Source organism: Crocodylus siamensis, chromosome 12 (assembly GCF_052110815.1).
Source record: "Crocodylus siamensis isolate JL-2025a chromosome 12, ASM5211081v1, whole genome shotgun sequence".
Taxonomy (NCBI): Eukaryota; Metazoa; Chordata; order Crocodylia; family Crocodylidae; genus Crocodylus; species Crocodylus siamensis.
Window position 1 is genome coordinate 6846925 of NC_143406.1, and position 16370 is coordinate 6863294.

The 16370-nt window shown below is 50.6% G+C and overlaps 1 protein-coding gene across 1 annotated transcript in view; it reads left to right on the forward strand.

The window, feature by feature from the left end:
• Window positions 1-215: 215 nt before the first annotated feature.
• MXRA8 (matrix remodeling associated 8) overlaps window positions 216-16370 on the forward strand; it is a 40061-nt gene continuing 23906 nt past the window's right edge. Inside the window, exons 1-5 of the mRNA XM_090024163.1 lie at window positions 216-440; window positions 12350-12373; window positions 13257-13565; window positions 14187-14288; window positions 15718-16170. Of these exons, the coding sequence (XP_089880289.1) occupies window positions 392-440; window positions 12350-12373; window positions 13257-13565; window positions 14187-14288; window positions 15718-16170 (937 nt within the window). The 5' untranslated portion in view covers window positions 216-391. The remainder of the gene's footprint in view (window positions 441-12349; window positions 12374-13256; window positions 13566-14186; window positions 14289-15717; window positions 16171-16370) is intronic.

Consider the following 16370-nt stretch of genomic DNA (forward strand, 5'->3'; position numbering starts at 1 on the left):
GGACGGTGGGGGCTTGTTTTCAGAGCAGAGTGGGACCAGCTAACACCACCAGATAAAACTGGTACATCAAACAAAGTCAGGGAGCAGAGCAGAAGACTTCAGAGGAGAAGTGGGGGGGGGGAGTGGGTGGAGAGCGTGTTCGGAGGAATTGAGCAACCAGCATTAGGGAGAGGAAGGAGGTGGAGTGGGGGGGGGATGTAGGAGGAGGTGGGAGTTGTAAGTTGTAGGTGGAGTAATTCTGTGGAATACGAGCTGCTGTCCTTGGGTCCGTGGCTGTAAACTGATGAGGTCATAGTGTTTTCAAGTTAGCAAAAAAAAAAAAAAAAGAAAGAAAAAAGAAGACTTTGACGACTTGTTTTCGGGAGAGAGAGAAACGCGCAGAGGCTGAAGAATGGAGCAACTTGCAAAACTCCTCCTGTGGCAGCTTTTGCTTCTGCAAAGTAGGTGTATAGGTGCTCAGCATCTTTCTTGCTTGTCTTTTATTGCACCTGGAGAGGACAGGGGGTTGGAGTTTACTTGGGAGAGCTCAAACTGTCAAGTCAGTGGTTTGGTTCAGACTTATCTTGTTCTCTGTTTCTGGGGTGCAGGGCAGGGGAAGGCTCAGATGGGGTAGAGGGATTGCTCCTGGCTTTTGTGGGGAGAAATGTTTGCTGGGAGGGGAGGCCAGAGTTATCTAAGTACTATTGAGGGACTGTCCAGGGTCACTCCCTCTGAAGTTTGTTTTACAACCAAATGTCCTGACCTGTGGAGGAAAGGGCAGTGAATTAAAAAGAAAACCTCCAGGGTTTTGCTCTGGGGCTTGAAAGGAGTTAGAATTGTTTGCTCCGAGGCAGCATTGTACTTCCTGGGTAAGGCAGGAGCAATCCAGTGGTAATTTTGGGTGCTCAGCAGAGCAATATGAAAACAGTGCGTGCTCTGTGCAGGTAAGAGTGGTTCGCTAAGGATTTGCTTTGCAGGAAATAGGCGAAGATGAATGATGAGGGTCACGGGGAGATGCGCTAAATTCTTCGTGCCTTCCCTCAAAGTATTTTTCCGGAGAGGGCATGAGCTGCCCCAGTGCTCTCTAAGAGCCTGGGCAGTTGGGAAACCCCAGTACGGTCATACTGATGTGAAATGGCTCACGGGGAAATAGCAGGGCCTCATACCCCAGAGCCCAGACTGGCACTAGCAACACTTCGGGCTGAGAAAAGCCAGGCGTGAGTGAGCATTGGTCATCTCTTTGAGGAAAGCACAGAAGCACTCAGTTACTGCCAGACAGCACCTGGCACCTGGAAAGGATGAGTACAAGATCTTTCAGGACCAGAGCACCCCCTTGCTATTCACAACCCCCCATAGAGCCCATTACACAGTGCCTGTGGTTAACCAGACCAGATATTACTATGTCCCTCAAGTCACAGATGCAATGGGTTGGATTGTTCTCAGCTCAACCCCTGGAGGATGGCTTTCAATCTCGGCAAGTCATCCCTAGTTTGCAGCACCTCAGGACTGGAACAAATGGAAAGGCTGTAGGTGGGCGAGAACATCAGGGCATGAGCAGAGCTGCAGTGGATTCAGCACAGGCATGAAAGGGTGCGGGGCAGATCAGGCCTGAGGTGCTGGTGAGCAGGAAGGGCAGAGGTATGTCTGAGGAGGGTGAACCAGCCGCATTGCTAGCCAGGAGATTCAGGTGCACTGGCAAAGCCTGAGGCAATAGCAGGTCGCACTGCTGTTCCTCGCCGGCAGAGCTGTGCGGGGGCTCAGCCCTGGGGGAACAGGGCCACCGGTCAGGATGGAGGGGCTCTGGCAGCGGTGTGTGGATGCAGCTTGGAGAGGTGCCCGTGCGGGGGGCCAGCCAGGCTGCCTCCACAGCTAGTTCCCCTTCAGGAGGCCATAACCACCAAGCTCCCATTAAAGCCTCATTGAAGAAGCAGCGGGGAATGCAGCCCCTTCCTTCGGTTTGTGAGATGAGGCTCCGAAGAGGAACTCCACCCTCAAGTGTTAATCTCGCACGGGGAAAGGCGAGCCCCATCCGGCACGGCTCCGCGCAGCGTTCCCCGGGCTGCTTGCCAGTGTAAAGCGCAGAGGGCTGAGGAGTGTTTACAAAGCAAAGCGAGTATCTGAGCTGCGTGCGAGAAGCCCCTCTACGTCTGCGAGGGATCCGGCGCGCAGCGCAGCCAAGATGGCCATTGGCAAGGGCTTGGCCGGCTCCCTGGGCCGGCGAAGAGCTTCCACGTTCTGCCGAGGCTGCACATTTTTGTCTCTCTCCGATGGGCAGGCACATTCCCGCTTGCGGGAAGGTGCTGGAAGTTAGAGGCGGATGGGTGGGGAAGGCTTCAGGAGTCCCAAACTCGCTCTCCAAAAGCAGGAGCAAAACCTGCTCTTGAGAAATTAGAATCCAGGAGCTATTTAGGGAAGGGAAGAGGCCCTCTCAGTTGGAGACTTCAGAGCACCAGACCAAGCCCTGGTTTGACATCAAGCGTCAATGCATGGAGGATCTTAATCCGAGAGCCAGTCTAGCGCTTGCACTCCAGGCCATTCAGAGAAAGGAGCCGAGCGGATGATGCTTGCTTTGGCTTCAGGGATCCAGCATTTTGCATCGCTCACTGTTGACCCCAACTGGCTGTCCTAAAACACGGGCAAAAGTCACTTCCCTCTGCTGCGTCAGCTGGTTAATAGAGCTCTTGCCCAACCTGAGCTGAGCTCACTGGTGTTGCAATTGCTCCCACAGTGCCATAACCCATAGTAGCCCTGCTGACACCCTGTCAGGTCCCAGCAGAGCCAGCGCGAAGCTGCTACTGTTTTCCAGGGAAGCATGAGATTAACTCAGCAGCAGTATCTGCCTTTTGCACTGACTTTGTAACAGCCCTAAAGAGCCTCTTTAAAGGCTTGGTGGGGGGCCGTGATGAGGAAAGTGAGGAATTTGGGGTTTCCACTAGTTTCTTTCAGCACCTGCCGGACTGTAACTCTCCCTCCCTGACACAAGGAAGATGCAGTCTCCATTTTGGAAAGGGGCTTAAAGGCTTAGGGCAGAGGGTTCACAGTGGGTCCGTGCACAGGTGTCTAGCAAGCAGTGCTCAGAAGGGGCATGCGGGGATGGTTAAAGCAGAGACCAGGAAGGGAGGCTCCCAGGTTTTGGTCCTGGCTGTGCTGTCACCTGTGTCATCCTGGGCATGTCACCCATGCTGAGGTTTTCTTCAGAGCCTGGGGTGAAATCACGGCAAGCCCTGGGGCCATCTCCTTTGCTAATCGTGCCCGGGGGGGGTTCCAAGTTGGACACCCCACGACGAGGCAGCTAAAATCAGTATCTGTTTCCAGAAGCCTGGGCCTTAACATCTGTGTGGCTCTGATCAACACTTCATTCCCAAGGGCGTTGCACTGTGCTTTGAAGCGGTAAAGCCCTGTGCAGTAGATCATGCGTATTCCTGTGTCCCTTGTTCATTGGCTGGGCTGCCGTGGCATTCAGATAGTTACGCTACCCAGGACCCAGCTCTGTGGCCTGGAAAATGGGCAGTGAGATGGTCAAGGAGAAAGGGACTGGAGGAAAGTAGGAGCAGCTGGGAGCTGGAGGCTGAGCTGATGGGAGCTGGGTTTCTCTGGCAGAACGGTGGTGCCGCTGGCTGTACAAGGCTGTATGCCTCATCCTTCACCTCCTGGGGTCACTGGCAAAGTTTCTGTGGACCTCGGTGGAACAGGCTCAGAAGCAGTGTGAATAGAGAAGGCAGAACCATGTCCTCGCTTGTTGTGACAGGTCATGGATATACATCTGTTTGCCGGCAAACCCCCTTGCGAAGACTACACACCCTGCTGCTAGCCAGGTTTCTTGTGTCGCTCTAATACCGCCTGCCAGTGTCTTTTATCCCCTGTTGTTAGTCTCTGATGCAGAAGAGCCCCTGGTGTGCTGATGAGCTTTGAGACAGGCTCTCAGTCAGGGCAGCGTCCCCTTCTCAGCATTGCAGTCACCTTCAGCATGCACCGAGATGCCGTTCAATGAGGGGAGGCGAGAAGGATGGTCTCCTATTTTGGCTGCTCAGAGGGCAGAGCTGAGTGAGCCGTGGGGAGGTGGGGTCATAGGAAAGTAGGGCTGGAAGAGGGGACGCCACGCGGCTATCTAGTCCAGCTCCCTGCTCAAGGCAGGACGGTTCCTGACTAAACCATTCCAGACAGCGTCTGTGGAAGTGAACTTGGGTTCATGAAAGCTAGCGCACTCTCTATTTATATGCATATCTTAGGTAGTCTATAAAGGTGCCTTTTGACTGACTTTAGACTAACACAGCTGACTACTTCTCTACCATCCCAGGCAAATGTCTGTCTAACCTGCCCTTGGCCATTTCCGGGGGGGGAGATTCCAAAACTACTCTAGGTCGCCTGTTCAGCTGCTTGACCAGTCTCATAGTCAGAAAGGTCTTCCTAATCTCCAACCTAAATGTCGCCTGTCTTGTTACAGATTGGTTTAATATTCTTATTAAACCAACCTATAACTGCCCCATGCTTTCAGTAAAGATTTAGAGAAACTATTAAGCTTCTTTATGCAATCAGGTAGGTGAAACAATAGCAACCTTACTTACCCCCCCGCAAAAGAGAAGAGGGCAAGGCATGTGTTTCAGAGACTTAGCCTCTTGCTCCTTGTTTGCCCGGTTTCTTCTTGGCCTAAGAGTAGAAGCACCATATAGGCCTCCCAGCCAGTTGCCCCTCATTTTTGGGACTGCCCCTGTTATGTTAGGACACGAGGTATAGCTGCAGGGGTCCCAGGGGTTGCCCTCATTCGTGAAAGGTCAGATTCCAAATTGCAGACTGTAGTATATCCACTGTTGCCTATTCTCACGCTGCGTGGCTTCGGCCCTTAGCTTCTGGAGTCCTGCATTTATAGCAGAATATTAATGTTCCAAAAGGAAAACATGTTTCTAGACCCACAGTTACAGAGCAAAGCTGGGAAACATGACCCCTTCAAGCCAGAGTGAGTATAAAGACCTGTACATTTATTATTTTGCTTGTTTAGAAGCCAGCTTCATAAATGTGTGCGCCTTTCTCGTGCGAGTTGGATGGCTGGAGTGGGTGATGCTGGATTAGCAGGCTGTACTTGCAGAATATCTCTGCTTTCCAGAATTGCTAAACAAACCTCATTAAGTTCCAGCTTCTGTTGCTCTCGTGTAGGTTACCAACACTCACGATATTTAGTGGTGTCCTTAGAGCCCCAGCTCCTTGAGGTTCATACGATAGGACTCACGATAAGTCTCAGCTTTCATGTTTTAAAAGTAAGTTTCTGGCTTCCATGGCTTTAGGAAAGAGCTGGTAAAGGTAACCTAAATGCTCCCTAAGGGGTCAGAAGGTACAAGGCAAAATACTACCCCCCATCCCCAAAACCCCTGACTCTAAGACAATCTCATGACTTTCAAGAGTGTGGCTCATGATTTTGGACTACCTTGGGTAGGGGGTGCTGTACCATGAAGAACAGCGCTGTTCTTGCTTACACCCTTGTCTCATTTGGCCTTGCTGTTCTCATTGTATCCTGCCCACATGTCTGTCCTCACTGCCTGTTCTAGTTTCCTCCTGTTTTTGGCTTCCTGCCTCCTTTCACACTGCCCTCTCAACCTGGATCTGGGACCTAGAACTCTTCATTACTGTGTAAAAAAGCCTCTTTCAAATCATTGCTAAATACTAGAGACTAAAAGAAAAATCAACTCTGTATTGTTTGTCTTTTTGGAAAGGATGGAAAGCATCAGGGTCCACAACTCCATCCCAGCCTGCACTTTGCAAATGGATTATACTGAAATCCAAACACCCCTGATCTCTCCTGGGGCTCTGGATATTGTGGCTTGTGCCCCAGGCCAGCTTGGGAAATCTTTGTTTTCTAAAGACAGGGCATGCCTACACACTGGGCTCTGCCCTTTGCTGGCCTGGCTTGCGTTCCTAGGCTGGGCATTTTTACATGTGGTCCCGATGCGGCACTGAGCACTTTTAATTAGCAAGCCACGCTAATTAAAAGTGCTCATGTGTCATGCGTACCAGCAGTGCAGCGCATCCCCGTTCTGATAAAATGGTGGTGGGGCGCTTTGAACTGAAGCACATCAAACATGTTTTATTTCAGAGCTCACCGCTGCCATTTTCTCAGTGCAGAGATGCGCTGCGCCACGGATACACGTGATGCACGAGGCTGCCGGAGCGTGACAATTTGTGTGCTCCTGCAGACTCAGTTAATTGAATCTGCTCCAACATGGTGTGTCAGAGCAGGCTCCCTGAATGTGTGTAAATGTCCTGAGTCTGTAGCCTGTCTGATTCCAAGGGCTGCTGGCTTCACCCGTGCCGTGATTTACCAGATTGTACTTGACATCTTCTGTGCTAAATAAACAATAACTGGAGAAAGCAGGATTTGGGGAGAGAGCCCATTTGCTGAGTGCAATTGAGGTCACACACAGCAGAGCGAGGTCTGGAGGCAGAAGACCCAGAGGAGAGAAAAGGGCTGGGTTTTTTTCCTCCCTTTAACTGCCAATTTGTGTCCAGGACGCTTGGAGCTCAGTTGCTTGAATTCTTGTCTCTTCCTGACAAATGATGGTCCAGAGACTTTCCAGATTCTGTGGGTTTCTAAGCCAAACTCTGGTTTACAGCTGAGCCTCCTCTACATTTGTGCTCGACAATAACTTGATGTCTGTGTTAGGTCCGCAAGGCATCGAGGGAAGCCAGTGCAATCGGCTCTGCTCTTCCATCTCCCGGAGTCAGTAGCCAGCTTGGCCCTGGATGTCACAGGACAGTGGCCTCCAGCATGCAAACTCTCTCAGTGGAAAGGGGTTGCACTGTAGCCGTCACTAGTCCCTGGGGACTGGCTCACCATAAAGCTAAAGTAAAAGCTCTGTATTCCCCATTTCCCCAGATGTTCTTCAGTGATTGTCACCTGTCTCAATGGCTGCCTGGCACCAGGGATTGGTTAAGGAAGACACTCGTGCTGCTCTAGCTTTTCACGTGGTGAGGGCAGTCCAGAACCACCCCCCAAAATCAGACTGGGAATGCAAAGCTGGCATGAAGTCACCCTTCTCTTTTTCTGTCCTATATCTGGTGCTGAGCTCAGCACAGGTACCTTAATTTAGCCTAATGTCTTTGACTGCATCTGTACTCAGTGGCTGGAACTTGGTGTCAGTGGTCCCCCCTCCCAGCAAATCAGTATAAATAAGGTTAAAAGTGATGCTACCAAGGCACGAGTGTCTGCTTTGCAGATGGGGAAACTGAGGCACAGAGGTGAAATGACTTGAGTGCGTGAGTGATAGAGCTGGGGAGTGGACCGGGGAGTCCTATGCAAGCACTAGCCCTGGCTGCTGCCTTCCCTCTAAGGAGTGCTCCTAAGGGGCTTTAGTAGGGGAACTAAAGGGAAGCTGATGGGGACTTTTCCCCCAGAAGCTGTTGCTCTCGCATTACAGACACCAGGACACCGCAGCCTTGTTTCACAGAACAGCCACGTTCTGAAGCGTGCTGCAGAAATGCACGTGGCCTGCTGACAAGACTAAGAGCCCGTCCTGGCAAAAGGCCCTTGTGGATAGAGCTGAGAGTCAGGGCTTGGGTGGTCCTTATCATGCCAGTAGGTAAACCCGGCATAATAAAATAATCCAGAGCTGGGGGGCTGCGCTATTCTTAGCTCAGGCATGGGGCAGGCCACTGGCTGGAGCACAGGGAGGTTTTCCTGGTTTGGAAAGCTTAGCTGGATGTCTTTGTCAGCTGTCAGATTTATAGAGCTGCATTTGGCCTCCATGTTTTTTACATTAAGTTGAAAGAGGAAAAGGGAAAAGTAAATGCATTCCTGTTGCTCGGCCATGAAAGGATATTCCTGCGGCACCCAATCAATCCCAGTTAATGAGCAGTAAAATGAGGTGCGAAAAGCCCTGGTTACACAGCGAGCCAACTTGTAGCCCTTCTCCCCAGAGACACGCATTCCTGCGCCGCCCTGGCGTGAGGTCACTTCTCTTGCCGTGGTGTGAGCAGCAGTGCATCCCGATACACCAGCCTTGCAGTGCCCCCCAGTACCTGAGAGTATCACCTCGTGACACAGTGGGATGCCATGATGCCCCCTCGCACCTGCTGTGGCAGAACCCAGTTGCCCCATTGCATGTTATATGTCAACCCTGTTGGCTTCAATGGCTGGCCACTCATCGCAACTCTGGGAGCACTGGTCTCTCCCAGTGCTGCACCCGGTCTCTCTCACAAGGACCAAGATCAATGGTGGCCGTTGCAGTGCATGGCTGAAGTCTATCTAGGTCTAACTTCTGTTCAGCCCGTCAGTTCACCCAGACTTATGGTGAGGTTGTGATGTAAATTTAGGACCGTCACACTAATTAGAGTGTGGTCCAGTCATGCAGCATAGACCTAGGGCTTAAGAGATTTGCCCAGTCCACAGAGTGAACGTGGATTGAGGATTTAACCTTTGTGCCTCAGTTTGGTGAAAATGATCCTTGCAGGGAGAATGAGGTTTACTTTATCCATGTCTTGAGAGCAAGTTGAGAAGCTCAGGCAGAAGGTGCTCTGAAGTGTCATATAGTTCTTGCCTTAAGCTGTGTTTGTGCCCTGGCTGCCCAAAATGAAGAGCCATAGTCTTATCTTGGGTATCATCAGGTGCTTCATAATCCATGGCTTTGGGCCTCCAGTGAAGGGGCTGCTCTTTCTTTTTGGGAATGTGGTGTCCTTTTCTTTTCTAGTGCGTCAGGATACACCAACACTTTTCCAAGGGGTTTGTCCTCTCTGTAAAACTGCAGCTGTAAGTGTAGCAGGATGACTTCCACTTGGAGACTTTCCGAGTCAACAGTTGCCATGCAAACATCTGACCATTTTTCTGCCATGATATCATTGCCAGTCCTTTGTTGGATGATGGAAGGCGTAAGAGCGGTTTATTTTAATAAACATATATTCTGTGGGCGTGATTAAAAAAGTGTCATTTTGGAATTAATGTATTCCCTGTTGCAAAGAGTAAATTCCAGGGCTGAAGAGAAAAATGCAGCTTTTGTCCGGTGGGTATTGTGCCCATGGCATGAGTAGGACAAAGCAAGCGATTTTTTTGCTGTAACCCATTCTGGGGTTGAATGATTAACAGATGGTTACAAAGAATGATATTGTGTTCTCAGCCTGAATCCTACTTTCAATTTACAATGTCTGTAGACCTCCCTGGGCCATCCTACGTAAAAGGCAGGAGGTTTTGGGCCCGTCAGCAAAGCATGCGTTCATATCTCAAGAAGTTCATATCTCAGATCCTGTGGGTCTGAGTCGTGTGGGCTGAGAAGGCTGCCCATGCTCTGAAAGTCTGTGCTGCATCAGTACTGGATATACAAGGGGGAGGGGGTGGAGATTTTCAAGGGCATGCTCCCAATTTGGGAAGGTTTGTTCCCTGAATGGTGGCAGCCACTAAGTCTGAAGTGGGACAGGTGTCTGCACTATGGATATGGTGCTTGTCCAGAGGATCCTTGCTCTCCTTAATATCAGCTTTGCCTTCTGTGGACTCACAGGAGTCGTCTAATCGAGTCGACTCGAGCACTGGTGCTGCTAGCTCTCCTGAGAGGGGCCAGATTCATAGTCTGGGAGGCCAGGCATCTTTTGACCCCGTGCCCAGTACGGTGGCTATGCAGCCTTCCCTGGATCAACTCTGACCTGAAGGAAACGGGATGGGAGTTGAGTGTCCAAGTTCATGCGTCTCAGCTGGGAGAACAAAGTGGGGGGCCTGCTAGGAAGGAATAAATGTGAAATTATCGAACTTTTCACACAGCCAGCAAAGAGCACAGTCCTGAGAAGGATTTAAACTGGTGTCCTAGGAAGCAAAGGCTCCATACTCTACTGCTAATTCCACGAGCCACCCAGCACCTCCTGGCTGCTAAATGCCTTTGCTAATCCACTTTTCCAGTGGAGCCCCTTGCTGAACCTGGCCCATAGGGCCATGGTTGAGTCGCACACTCCTACTGACCGCTTGTGAGAAGGGTGGGACTTTTCCCCCTCACATCAGAGAATGGGGATCAGTAAGGACATTGAGACCAATGAGGACATTGGGTGCCTCATGTGTGATCCCAGGGACCTCTCCAGCTCCAAATGATCGGCCGCAAGGGCCGCACCCAAGCAGACTACATTCTTACCATAACCAAAGGCCTCATTATCTATTACATAGCGAGTGTGGCACTGCAGAGTACCCTAAACATCTGGAACGAGTGGAGAAATCCCCAGCTGGTAGTCGTATTCCAGTTCTGTTATGATCCCTCTCTTGCCAGACATGCCTTGGACATGCCTTCTCCTGGCACCTTTTCCTGAGACCTCCCATCGGTGGGAGCTTTCAACTGCTGTCTTGTCTAACCCTGTGCAGAGCAGGTCTGTGCACTGCACTGACAGCTATGCCAGCAACTACCAGCAGCTTGCCTTTGCTGGTTTTCCTGCCACTGCTTTTGGTGATGGAGCTGCTGTCTTGGTACCAGTAGAGGAACTTTTTCAGGGGATGGTCTTTTTCTGCTGTCTAAAGCAGTTCTTTGTGGTGTGAGGGCCCAGGGGATAGTCCCAGGAAGGGACTGATTATAGCCCTGAGCTGTGAGGCTTTCATTATGTAAATCTACAGCTGGGAAACAACACTTGAGCAGACTACAGCTGAAAGGGCGCCTGCGGCTGCCCCAGGATGCAAGGCCTAGTAAATGCTTCAGAAAAGCCGATGATCCTGTGAGATCACGATCCCTAGCCATTCCACTCTGAACACCTTGGTCTCCATCTTTTGAGCTAAAGGAGAATCACTGCAGGTCATCTCTGAAGTCATATCTTTTCTCTAAGTTGCAGAAATAGAAGTAAGGAAGGATGAAGTTCCCCATTACACCTAGGCCATACCAAGGGCATTAAAAATGCAAACATCTGCACATGGAAGCTCATTAACTCATGCTTAGCACCCTCTGAGTATCTCAGAGTTATGCCACTTGAGGGGAGGGTTAACTCTGGGCCATGCTACCCTGCTCGTGTTAGGGTCAGCTCCATAGAGATAAAACAAGCAATCTGCAGTCCTCCAGCATCCCAGAATGCACTGTTCCCAGGGCTCCCTATACCCAGAGCAGGGGTAGAGCCCAGGTGTCTTGGCTCCTACCCACACCCTTGCCCTCCCCCGTAGTGGCAAGTCAGAACAGTGAAGGCAAGAAACAGGAATAACCCTTAACATGGAGCTGCTTGTAGCACAGACTAATTTTACCACTGCTTCACGTTTCACAGATTTAATATGATCTAAGTGTAACGCGTAACTTCACCCTAACTTAGATGCACATTTAGGGCCTGATCATGAATGTTCTCTCATCCCAGTGCCTTCACCTCAGAGGATTAGACCTCAGCGGCTGCGCTGCACCTGTTGATTCCCTTTGAGATGCATTGGTTCACTGCTTATATGGGCTGTGAACAAATATACCAACAGAGCATTTTAGAAGGGTCGGGGTCTATGACTTACTGCTTAGTAGCCTGCATCCGCTGAATGGATGTGTTTTGTCTGTCCATTCCTATGCCAGTGCGAATAGAGTTGAGCTGGTGTAACTGCTGGAAGAAAAGGTACAACGTTTCAGCCGTTTAGCTCCACTAATACTGTAAAGAAGTGAGCAGATGGAACAGTTGCATCGGTTCAGGGTGATCCAAAGTAACCTGCTGTAATTAATAATGATTGTGTGTCTTCCTGATTAGATTTCTTTTTTAATCTACAGAATTAAGGTATGCAGGTAAGTGAGTACCTCTTTCTGTACGACTGTTCAAGGGGAAGAGTTAGCTGGATTATGAAGGGTGGGCTTTAAGAGGTGAATGAATGAACAGGAATCAATCCCTGTTTCTCTTCTACTGAGCAAATGGCCTAGCGGGCATCTGGTGGGAACAGTGTGGCCACAAACCAGGTGAGCAGGTCGGTAGTACACTTCCAGTTTATTTTATTCCTTTTGACTAGCACAGAGACCAGGGGATGGGTATATTGAACAAAAGGGCATACAGGAAATGAACAAGATGGGAAGGCAGGAGATTGCTGGGGCTTCATGTGCTATGAGCAAAGTGTAGGAATATGGTAAACTCCCTCCTCGTTTACTCTGGCGTGTCCTGTTATTTGGGAAAATCAAGGCCAAATTCTCTCATCGTTGTGATCTTGTCTCATGCATTTACTGCAACTTGCTGATTCTTTTGTTGCTCTTGTCTTGTCTTAGTTCTTTTGGGTCCAGGACTGTCATCGATTCACGTGTATAGCACACGGCACAGGGTGGCCCAGCCTGGCTGGGAGAGCTTTGGTGCCACGCATTACTTTACAGTACGAATGAAGAAGAAATGAAGGGAGGTTGTAATAAGGAGGAGTGATGGCTTCTGGATAAGACGTTTCAGCTATTTGTTTTGTGAATAACAGTTTTTCTTCTCTTTTAAACAGGGTCGGTTGTTCATTTGTACTCCGGTAAGTGACATCCTTCTATTCCGCCTTATGGTTTTGATCATTAGAAGTGTTGGGACCAACTCTGCATTGGGGTTTTACTGTGGACTTCATCGGGAGCAGGATCTCAGCCCCATGCAGAGGAAAGGCCACTTTGTACAACTGGAGGTTAGGAGTAAGAAGGGCAGAGAAATCAGATAAGTCATAGGTGTAAACCGTGGGCTAGAGTTCTCTCTGTGAAGCATCTGTGCTTCCCTACAACGGGGGACCAGACCGGGGCTTGATTTTTACTGCGATTCATTTAGATGTTGTTCAGACAGTTCTCATTAAGGATCTCTGAACCTTCTGGTATTGGGAAGCTGGCAGAATGCTTTGGGCTAAATTTAGACGCCATTTGAAAATCATGCCTTCCAGTGGGGGAGGAGGAAGGGAATGGGGAAGATCTGCAAATGCTCAGCACTTCCGAAAGTCGGGGCCTTTGTTGAAGCACTCAAGTGGGAATTAGCAGGCACAAATGTAAGCATGCAGTTCTTCAGACCGTGGGCCTGATGTTAAGCTGTATGGCAGGCTGTGGTGGAAGAGGGCCCTGCTTACTGAAGATAACAAGCAGGGAAGTTAAGTCGGCAAAGAGAGAATTAGAACAAACAAGGGAATAGGGGAGAGGCAAATATGGAGTCAGGAGGGGCTTTAGAAGCACCTCAGTGCATCAGAAGCCTACTTTGCTAAGACTGATGTTGCCTTAAAATCTGTAAAGGACATCCTGCTTCCCCACCCTAAAACAAATACCCCGTAAGGGATGATCCTGCCTTGAGTAGGGGGAACTATGTGACCTTGTGAGGTCCCTTCCAGCCCTGCTTTCCTATGATCCTATCACACCTCTTTCTCTTTCTCCTATCCTGCCTCACAGTCCCGGCTGACTTATCAAACCCAGAAAGCGTTGTGGTCTCTGTGACAAACATCAGTGCCCCAGCGGGGTCCCAGACTGTCCTGCCTTGCAAGAGTTACCGCATGGTCTGGACCCAGGACCGTCTGAACGACCGCCAGCGCGTGGTCCACTGGGACCTGTACAGCAACTATTATGGAGATTACAAGTCAGAGAGGCTGTGTGATATGTACTCAGCTGGGGAGCAGCGAGTGTACAGCTCCTACAACAAAGGGAGGATATTCATGCCTGAGAACGCGTTCACAGATGGCAACTTCTCACTGGTGATCAAAGGTACCAGGAACCAAAGCCATCTCTTTCCCTTTTGCTTCTGCAAGAGCTCAGCTCCATGAGCGAATGGGTCTGTCCATGAGAGCTGTTGTTTCGCTGAGCCTCTCCAATAGGGATGTCAGCCTGATGATATCATTTGAGACATAGGTTTCTAGACCACACGTGAAGGATTTTAAAACAGAAACTCCTCTTGCAACCGCTCTGAGAGTCTTAGGCTACGTGCACTCTGCAGACTTTCCCTGCCTGGCAGTGAGGCCCTCAAACCTGCCGTGCTGCACCACATGCACTAATCCTGAACCAAAGCAGGGCAGTTTAGTCTGTACCATTCCAGTGAGCTAACTAGCTTTGTGGACTGACAGTACCAGTTGGCCCATCTATGCTACCACGTGCACTTGGTTTCTTGCAGGGGCTTTCAGGCCTCTGGAGCTGCAGTATGAGGCCTTAGTCACTCTGTACCACTTCCTCCACAATTGTCACTCAAATACAGGTGACCGTTAGTGCGCCTGACAAGAACAGTTCATTGTACCAGACCCTGTTTAACCTAATTTAAGTTAGTGTGCATAAACAACCTAAACCAACTGTCAGCTTGACGGTAACAGTTGTTTTCCCATCCTTCTGTGCTAGATCTCGCTGAGAGTGACAAAGGCATCTACTCCTGCAACCTCCACCATCACTACTGCCACCTGTATAAGACTGTGAAAATCCAGCTGGACATCACCAAGAAAGGTAAAGGTGCATATACTGATGTAGGAGACGGGTTTTGTTTCCTTGCTGCAGGGGGCCTTGGTCCGGCAAAAACTCTGGGTACCAAGAGGCCTATGCCATGTGTATTGCCCACTTAGTACCAGTCCAGCCCAGCACTTTGGGCAGGGGGATCTCTGCTCCTGCTGCTGTGTCATTGACATGAGGAGCAGGGATCCACACAAGAGGCAGGGTTCTACCCATGTGGCAGGCCCTGCTGGATTGGGACATCCTTGCAGCAAGTGAACATATTGCTGTACATCAGGAGCCATCCTTGCTCACTGCAGCATCTTCCTATGTCCCAGCCTTCCATTTTATTAGAAGCATTTATCCATGAGCCCATCTCCTGGCTTACTGGGCTCACACCAAACCATGAAAGTAACCTATTATATTAAATGCTTATGATGGACCCCCTGCCTGCTGCCCACCCCACCCCGGATTAACTCCCTGGCCTGTTTCTGCCCCAACCCACCATTAGAGAAACCTCCTCAGCAACAGCAAGTCTGGCCCAAAAGACCTGTCTGGCACCATGGTCTCCAAAGTTACCACTCCGCTGTGACGAGGGAACCCCCCGCTAGCGAGCGTGCCTTGCATCCAGGCTAGACAGCAAAGTTCCTGGGAGCGGTCGCTGACAGGACCTTGCTTGACCTCAGTGGTTGAGATGGAGATGCCCACCCTCCTTTCCTGCTAGCCTCTACCTTGTCAGGATAGAGCAGCAGGAAAGATGAACCTGCCTATGATAAGGAGGCAGCAAAGCACTTAGTGCTTTTATCAACCTTACAAGAGGCAAGGGGATGGGATACAGAAGGGGTTGCATCATTTCTTATGTTCAGTACCCAAGTTTTTCTTGATTTCAGTCTGCCTCCATGAGCCCCCATCTGCTTATCAGTAAGAACAGAGCACAAAGCAGTGATCCTGCAGCTTCTCCAGTAATTAGGGCATTTGTGGGCAGCAAAGCATTTCCTGGAAGGAAACTGCATAAGGCATTTGGAGAATTGGGATGCAGCACATTGAGGCTGAAGGCTATTATTCTTAACCCATGCTTGGTCTCTGGAGGGAGAACAGCCCTCTGTCTTTGTAGAGCTAGGCATGGATTGCTAGCTACAAGGGAGGTAGGATGGCCCCGAGGATAGTCCACTGGCCTAGTAGGCAACCTGGCTTCAGCTCCTAGCACTTCCACACCCACACCCAACCTGGTCTGACTTTGAGAGAGTCATTTTGCCTCTGAGCTTGTGAAGCCCATTGAGATCCTTGGTGGGAAGGTGCTATAAGAGTGCACTGGATGACAGGGAGGCTGCCGTATTACTGGGGGCAGGGGGATAAAATGAAAGTGAGGGCGCACATGCAGGGCTGCGTGTAGGTGAAGTAGAGCTGCAGTGTATTCACCTGGCTGCCCCCTATGTTGTTCCTGCAGCCAAGGCAGTGAAGAATTATTGGGATGGTGAGAAGGAGGTGCTTGTGGCCCTGCGGGGCAGCACAGTGGTGCTCTCCTGCGTCAACCGGGACCATATCTGGACCGAGCGACACAGCGAGGAGGAGCAGCAGGTTGTCCACTGGGACAGGCAGCCCCCGGGGGTCCCACATGACCGAGCCGACCGCCTCATTGACCTGTACGCCTCCGGCGAGGGCCGTTCCTATGGGCCACTCTTCATCCAACAGAGGATGAACATCACCGAGACTGCCTTTGCCCTGGGCGACTTCTCGCTGAGGATCTCAGCCCTGGAGAATGCGGACGAGGGCACGTACTCCTGCCACCTCCACCATCACTACTGTGGCCTGCACGAACGCAGGATCTTCCGGGTCTCTGTGAGCGAGCCGGTGAAGAAGGTGGTGAACCTCACTAACCACAACACAGCCCCAGCTCTAGGTAGGTGGCCTTGGAAGGGGAGGTTCCTCTGCACAGGCATGACTACTGTACAAGCCATGAATTCAGTGAGGGTAGCTAAAAGGGAAGGCAAGGCCCAGCGTACCTTCAGCTCAAAGGGACAGCCACAGAAATAACTCTGTACCAGCCATAGAAATAACTCTGCCAAGTCGTCTCTGCTCCCACAGCAGTCCTTGGTCCTC